This window comes from Condylura cristata, unplaced genomic scaffold (assembly GCF_000260355.1).
Source record: "Condylura cristata isolate star-nosed mole 26May11 unplaced genomic scaffold, ConCri1.0 scaffold00038, whole genome shotgun sequence".
NCBI classification, from domain to species: Eukaryota; Metazoa; Chordata; class Mammalia; order Eulipotyphla; family Talpidae; genus Condylura; species Condylura cristata.
In genome coordinates, this window is record NW_004567139.1 from 8,582,084 (window position 1) to 8,590,352 (window position 8,269).

The window sequence follows — 8,269 nt, forward strand, 5'->3', positions numbered from 1 at the left end:
TTACCCCAATAAAAATACTACAGTTAAAAGACCAGTGTAAAAGTGTCACAGGGTAGGGAGAGAGGGCGTCACCGAATCCCCAAACCTGCCTGCTCTAAATCGGATCTGCCATCGGCTGCATCAGGACAAGACATATGGTATAGCTTTAATGGAAAGGAACTTTCATACAGTGAGTGTGCAGCACAGAAAAGACAAAGAACAGTTTCTCAATCAAACAGCTTAAGTGACCCATCCCCTCGTGGGTAAAAGTTCACCCAAAAGAAGTTGGCCCAGAGCAAGGCCTGAAAGTGGCCACAAGCCTAAAGCACCTTCTGGCCGGGACCCATGGAAAAGGGTCAGACAGGGCCAGACAAGTCTGGGAGGAAAAGAGCAACATCAAAATTAAAGATAAATACTGCCATGGTCACTGCCCCATGGGTCTCTCACCCACGTCTGTTTCAACCAGCACAGGGCCAAGAAACAAGCACAGTTTCTTCATCACGTGCTCCCTACTGCTTCCTCTGGTCTCCTTCTGGCTCTCCATCCTGCTTCCTTCTCCAGCTTCCTTCTCTCTTCTCAGCTCCACCCTCCTTCAGGGTGAGACAGGGAACCTGGAACTACCCCTTTTCCTGGGGGACCCCCCCCCTTACAGAAGGACTTGCAATAACAAGCCAAAGTTCTCCATCCTCCGAGGCAGCCACTTTGAACCAGCTGAACTTTTAGATCTGATTTTTAAGAATTTTCTTGGTAAAATACCAATGTGCTAATTCTTGATTAGTTCAGTTCACCCGTTGTCAAACCATCAAATGATAGGGAAGCTGTTGCTCCCCCTTCTTTACCTTTTCCTCATTTACATTTCATCTTATTTTTCTTTTATTTATTTATTTATTTAAAAAAAGATTTATTTATTTATTCATACAGAACTGGGGTACAGGCCAGAGGCTCAGGAGTGGCAAGAGGCTTCACCAGAGACAGAGCCGGGAGTAGAGGCAGATCGACGAAGTACACTGCTGAGGGGAGCAGTGGGCGGGTCAGGAGAGGTCTGCCGGGCCCTGTGGTCTTTCATTTTTTAAAGATTAATTTCTGCATACAAAAATAAGGCCAGAGGTACAGTGGTGGTGAGAGGATTCACCAGAGACAGAGTGGGGAGCAGGACAGGCTGACTGACGAAGTACACTGCTGAGGGGAGCAGTGGGGAGAGGAGAGGTCTGCTGTGCGATGGGGGTCACTTCCTGGCTGGGGATGGAGGGGCCTTTAGCTTCATGGTGTTGTGCTTTAACCCACTGGGCCCCGACCCCCCTGTTTTTTGTAACGTGTATGCCTGATAGTGCTCCATAATACATCAGTTCTTAGCACTGGAATAAGGCCTGTGGGACATTCACTTCCTGTGCAAAGTTTAAGGGAGTGCCAAAAACCTTAGCATGTGTTAACGTGACTTCAAAGCATGTAGGGTAACCCACAACACGAAGGTGACCAGCGTTGCTTGTCTTTGCTCCATTGCACCTATAACTGAGGGCTGCACTGAGTGACCCAGCCGCCAAGGCAGTATTTCGGTGTGCCGCTAGGTTTGGGTTCCATTCCTCTTGTCCAGAGCTAGCAGTTCAAATATTGTTAAGACAACGCTGAGTTGAGTTCTGACACAGGTAAGGGAGAGCTCTACTTGTGAAGCTTCACAGTGTCTCAGAGAGGAGAAAGTAAGACCTTAAGCTGTTGAGAATTGGAAGTTTTGTTAGGGAGGCTTTTCAGTTCGGGGGCCTGATTAGGGCTGTAAATCAGTGGAAACCAGTCGAAGGAACTCTGAAAGGTCGGTGGTCACTCTGGATGCTGACATTCAAACATTTGCCTGAACTGGACAGTCAGAGGATATAAAACAGCAAACGAAGGCGCAGGGCCGGAAAGTCTCCACAGCACAGGTCATAGGAAGGTGCGGTGCCCCTTCTCCGTGTCCACACTGGTGTGGCCATCCATGATTTCGGCTTTCACTGACCATCCGTTCAGTCAGTAACGTCTCAGGTGCTGTGTCAGGACACGGAGGGGTCAGGGGGAACTCCTGCCCTCCTGGAGCACAGTCTGGCGGGAAGAGCAGGCATTAAACCAGTAAGCCAGCCACATGTGTGGGATTCTGTCCATTCAGTAAGTTCCCACGAAGAAAAGAAGCCATGGTGAGGCATAACGGGATGGCAAAGGCAGTTTTCAGTGGGTGCACAGGGAGGAGGAAACGGACCTGAATGAGAGAAGACAGGCAGACTCTGAAGGTCGGCAGGAGACTGTCCCATCCCGAGGAAAAACGAGTACTGTCCTGAGGTGGGGGCGAGGGCAAAGGAGGGAGAAAGCCAAGTCTGGTGTAGACTTCTTGTGACAGAAAAGTCAGGGGCGCAGTGGGTTAACGTGCAGCAATAGGAAGCTGTCAGCAGCTGCTTCGGCAAGAGTTCGACCCCCGGCCAGGGAGCTACCCACAGGGCGCAGCAGACCCCTCCTGTCTCCCCGCTGCTCCCCTCAGCAGTGGACTTCGTCCATCTGCCTGTTCTGCTCCCCACTGTCTCTGGTGACGCCTCTCACCTCCCTCCCCCGCAGCTCTGGCCTAGACACCAGTTCTTGTGTACATGAATAAATCTTAAAGATAAAATTGGAATCAGCCTCACGGGATGGAACATTTTGAGGCCATAGTTCACACCCTGTGCTGTACCCCAGTTGGTCCGTAGGGCAGTCAGCTAGCAAAGGCTGTAACTGTACGAGTATCGGTGAGGTGCCTGCCGGATGGTGAGTCCCTGCCCGTGGCCACACGTCTTCCCCGGCTTCTCCTGGGCTTCGTCCTCTAGTGAAAGCCAGTGACCTGGTGTAATTGCGGAATGGTTAACATCTCCAATCAAGGCTCCTAGTTCTGGGCAACAGACCCGAGCTGATAAAAACCACAACTTGGTGATTAGGCTCTTCTGACCTTCAGGCCTGTTATAGAAGCCTTGGCCATTGCTTAAGAGTCAGATTGGTTCACGATCCTTTCAGAATAGTATTTACAAGCTTTCCAGAATTTTTCTCTGGGTTATACTGTGGATTTTTTTCTCCCAGAGTGGATGTTTGCCTTGGGAGTTGAAAAGAGCTGATTGGTAGTTTACACCATTGCTTAGATTTGGAAAGAGATTATTTGAAATCTAGTTGAGCTACCAGACAAGCCTGTCCTGATACATCTTGGAAACATTCTCGCATGTGTGATAATGTATAAACGATAATGTCCTGAGTCAGCTCTGCCTCATTTCACAGAAACGCCTTACTAAATACATCATAACTTTTTTTTCAAAACAATTTGTGAAGTAAAAATTTACAAAGGTGTAGTTCCCTAAGAGTCAACTCTACCGAAAGACAATTTAAAAAACAAAAATAAACTTGGTGATCTAGTTACTCACAGCTTAGCCCGAGTCTGTGTGGTCCTTCAGAGTAGAAAAATTATTTTTCTTTTTAAAAAAGATTGATTTCTACATACAAAGTTGGGGTACAGGCCAGAAGTACAGGGGAGGTGAGAGGCTTCACCAGAGACAGAGTGGGGAGCAGAACAAGCAGATTGGTGAAGTTCACTGCTGAGGGGAGCAGCGGGCAGGTCAGGAGGGGTCTGCTGCACCCTGTGGGTCACTCCCCGGCCAGGGATCGAACTCACACTGAAGTGGAGGCTGGGGCCAGTTTCGTAGTGCTGTGTTTTAACCTGTTGCACCACCAGGGAAGGCTGAAAAATTACTTTTCAAAAGCTTCTGAAGCTTCAACTTTTTGCTAGGTTGGACAGGACTGTCTCTAACACCCAACAAGAACTAGATTTTTTTCCTTCTCTCGGCTGTTTGTTGTTATTTTTTTTATTTATTGCCTCTCTCATCCCAGAGATGGTGAGGGGGCTCTCTCATTCCTGGTGACAGGAGTACTTGTCCCTGGTCGTGGCAACGAGGAAGAAGATGCCACTGGCCTTGGCCTGTGCCCCTGTCACACCGGCCAAACCTTTTGTGGACACTCTGTATCGAGATGACCGTTGAACACTGACCTACCCTGCATGATCTCTTCCCAGGGTCAGGGGCCCAGTTGTGAGGATCCAAGGACACAGCAAATTCTGTGTCATCTGGTTTGAGCAGAGCTCTCGCTTGGGGTTCTCACGCTGCTCTCTTTGTTCCTGCCTCCACTTGCTCATCCTAGTGAGGAACGGGTGAAGACTGTCACCTGTAGGCTTTGTCGTGAGCAGGGATTCCCGAGGCCCCACTCTCTGTAACACTTTCCGCATGTGGCCCCTCGTGCACACACAACACACAGATGCTCACATGCTGTGCCCCTGCCCAGGCCTGGCTTGGTCACTAGTGTGTCACGCTCTGAGGGTGTGTAACCTCTTGGCCTCTTTTGTTTGTTAAAGATGTATTTATTTATGCACACAGAACTGGGGTACAGGCCCGAGGTGCAGGGGCCGTGAGAGGATTCACCAGAGACAGTGGGGAGCAGAACAGGCAGATCGATGAAGTCCACTGCTGAGGGGAGCAGTGGGCGGGCCAGGAGAGGTCTGCTGTGCCCTGGGGGTCACCTCCCTGGCTGAGGATCGGACTCGAATCTTAGAGACTGCCGACAGCTTCATAGCACTGAGACTTTAAACCCTGTGCCACCAGGGAGGCCCAGCTTTTACATATATATACATTTTTAACAAAACATGTGAATACATAGGCCATCAAAATGATTTTAAAAATTAGAAGCACCCAGCACTGGAAGGAAGCCTTCAGATATTCCTGGTACTGACCTCTGCTACCCTCCATTGCTTGATTTGTCAGGTGTTTCTGCACACCCGCCTCAGCAACTTGGGTGAGAAGCAAGGATGCTGCCCAGGCCGGGCACTTACTATTTCCCCTGGGAGGTCAGCGCCGGCCGCGTCCCGGATGGAGCTTCGCTGCGCACATTTGGCCGGTGAGGATGTTTGTTTTGTACGTGTGGAGGGGGTGGGGGTGTTTAAATGGCTTTACCTAAACCCCAAAATAGGCAAATTAAATAGTTTTCTTAAGTTTGTCTAGATGTTTTTAAAATGCTAACAGAATAATGTGTTCGTTGTAAAAATGCAAACCGCCACGAAGTGTGAAAAGAGCACACAAAAATCCCGGTGACCCCACGGGCAGAGAGCCCAGTCTGTGTGCCCACGTGTCCAGGTATGTGTGTACGACAGACACACGGTAGGTGCACACTGTGTGTCATGCATCTGTGGGTCACCTGCTGCTGTGCAACAAATGACCCCAAAATGCACGGCTCAGAATGAGAACAGGTGCTTCATTTGACGGTTGCTGCGTGGGTCAGGAATTTGGGAGCAACTTGGCTGGGTGGTTCTGGCCCAGCTCACTTGGGAGACTAGTCCAGGTTGGTTAGAGCTGCCGACGCCTGAAGGCCGGACGGGGCGGTGTGGGCCTGCTGCCAAAGTGACGCAGTCACGTCTTTGGCCAGTCAGTGCCAGTAGAAGAAGATTCATTCTAGACGACTTGAGGCTCTCACAAGATGGGGGAAGAGCCAGGCAGTGGAATACTAAAGGGATGAGCTATGGCAGTGTACAGCAATGTGGCCGAATCTCAAAATGAGGCAGTGACCATCCGGTAGAGAGCAGAGAGCAAGCGACAGGCCCTCTGTGACCTGGTCTTGTCTCCCAGTGCTTCCTGCAATAGTCTGCAGCCATGGATTACAGGAATACCTCAACCTAGATGAGTTGCTGTTACATTATATTGTACCATTTGTTTGTTTATTTACTTATCTGCAGTTGATAGACCTGGCTCCCAGCCAGATTTGTAGCATTTTTTTTAAAAGATTTATTTATTTGTACATACAGAACTGGGGTACAGGCCAGAGGCTCAGGGGTGGTGAGAGGCCTCACCAGAGACAGAGTGGGGAGCAGAACAGGCAGATCGACGAAATACACTGCTAAGGGGAGCAGCAGGCGGGTCAGGAGAGGTCTGCCGCGCCATGTGGTCACCTCTGGAACAGGCGGGAATCGAACTCATGCGGAACTGGCTTCAGCTTCTCAGTGCTGTGCTTTAACCCGCTGCGCCACCAGGGAGGGCCAGATTTGTAGCATTTTTACCATCACTTTAAATAGATCCTTTTCATTTCATTGTGTAGATACATCATAATATTAAAATACATAATCTGTTTAAAATCTAAGGACTTTAAGGATTTTGAACAAACACATCCGTGTAATTGAATGGGGAGAGGAGGGTCATTTTAATAACGGGATACTGGAAGTTCCCACTGACATTCTTACCAGGGTTAAGAAAAAACTCTTGCAGCATTTTAAAAAATTATAATGATTTGAATTCATAGATGTATCATTTAAATTATGAAATATTTAAGAGGAAAACTACATGGCCTTGAGCTAGGCAAAGCTTTCTTAGATACAGAAAGTAAAAGCCACTGAATATGAATAAATTGGACTCCAACAAAATTGAAAATTGCTGCTCATCAATAGATACCATTTAGAAAATGGAAGTGTAATCACAAGGGAGAAAGTGGGTGCCACCGTGTGCTGTGTGTGAGTCCTGACCCGCTACCCAGCAAGTGACTTGCGTTAGAAGGTCAAAGAGTTCGAACAACTCAGTAAAAGATGTAATTGTAAAATGGGCCAAACGCTTGAACAGGTGATGTCAAAAGAGATACACAGATGGCAGATAAACACATGACATGTTGTTCAAACATCATTGGTCATTAGGAAAATGCGTATGAGAACCCCAGTGAGCTTCCGCATACGCTAGAGTGGCCCCATTAGAAAAGATGGACAGGGCTTCCCTCGGGGTGCAGGGATTCGTCTCCGCACTGTGAAGCTGACCGTGGCCACTACAGTGCGAGTTCAGTTCCCAGCCAGGGAAGGTCCCCAGGGCGCAGGAGACCTCTCCTGTCTCCTCGCTGCTGTCCTCAGCAGTGGATTTCAGCCAGTCTACCTTTTCTGTTCCCAGCTCTGTCTCTGGTGAATCCTCTCACCGCCCCTGCACCGCTGGCCTGAACCCCATTCTGTATGCATACGTAAATAAATCTTTAAAAACTAAACAAAGTAAACAGGCAGTTGGGCCTTGCAATTCAGCATGCCCCCTTGGGTGCTCCCCAAGATCGGTGAAACACATGTCAGCCCAAGATGTGCCCGGGGACGCTCTCACTAGTGTGTTGGTAGCAGCCGGAGGATGAATGCACAGACCACCAGCCATGGCCTCAGCAGAGCACTGTCACATAATGTGAAGGAGCAAGCCACTGGCTCGCCCAGCCACACGAAGGACCTCAGGACGGTCACGTTACTCAGAAAAGCCGGGCCGTGAAAGGCCACCCATGGCCCTGGCCCCACTGGCGTGCGGCGCTTGAGGAACAGACCAGGGCACATCGGTGGCTACCTGGGGTGGGGGCTGGCTTCCAGAGGGCGCAGGAAACACCACAGGGTGGCAGGACTGCCCCGGGAGAATCGGTGGAGGTTGCTTCGTCGGCCAGCGCCCATCGACGTCGGCCACTTGAGTCGTGTTACTCACCCAGCAGGGAGGCTGGGAAGTCTCTTGGGGCTCGTGGCTGCCGAGTCTAGAGTCTGGTCAGAGCCCTCCTCACTTCCTGTGGCTGTGGGCCTCCCACAGCTCCTGAGCCCAGGGCGGTTCTGTCCATGAATAGAAACGGCCGTGCTTTCCCGACCGCAGGTTGAGCGACTACGACGTGGCCCAGTCCCGCGTGACGCTGCTGGCCCAGCGCGGATCCACGCAGCACCACGTCCCCGTCTGTACCAGGTTGGTGGAGCCGTTCCAAGCCCAGGTGGGCTTCCTGTACCTGGTCCTGGGGGAGCTGGAGCTGCAGCAGGGTAAGCCTGGAGCCACACCCCGTCTTCACCGTGGCTCGCGAGTCTGGGCAGTCTCGGGGTGACTCAGTTAGAGCTGGGCCTGGCCTGTGACCACGCAGGCTTGTGCCTGCCCGCGGTCAGCATGCCTTCCTGGACCGCACACTCGGCTCGCGGGACACAGCTGGCGGCCGCGGGATGGACCGGCCCGAGCAGGCGCGGCGGCTGGGCCTCCTCTGAGGGCTGCTGCTGGGTGGTTTGCTCACGTCCTTGCCGCCTGACCCCAGCCCACAAGCTGAGCTTCTCACTGCTGACCACAGAGGAGAAAACTAAGGCTCGGAGGAAACAGGCAGGAGTAAGAGGCCAGGTCGGGGGAGAGAGTGGGACACAGGGAGTCTCGTGGCTGCTCCTTAAACCCGGGCCGCTTTGCCTTCACTTCTAGCCACCCGGCGCGCTTCCCTTTCCCTTTTGGCCTGGATCCTGTCACAGACGTTTCCC

General features: G+C 51.2%; 1 protein-coding gene across 1 annotated transcript in view; it reads left to right on the top strand.

Moving 5' to 3' along the window:
* The first annotated feature begins 4,722 nt into the window (after window positions 1-4,722).
* The window catches only part of TEN1 (TEN1 CST complex subunit), a 10,825-nt gene continuing 7,278 nt past the window's right edge, over window positions 4,723-8,269 (top strand). Inside the window, exons 1-2 of the mRNA XM_004693391.2 lie at window positions 4,723-4,899; window positions 7,638-7,795. Of these exons, the coding sequence (XP_004693448.1) occupies window positions 4,811-4,899; window positions 7,638-7,795 (247 nt within the window). The 5' untranslated portion in view covers window positions 4,723-4,810. The remainder of the gene's footprint in view (window positions 4,900-7,637; window positions 7,796-8,269) is intronic.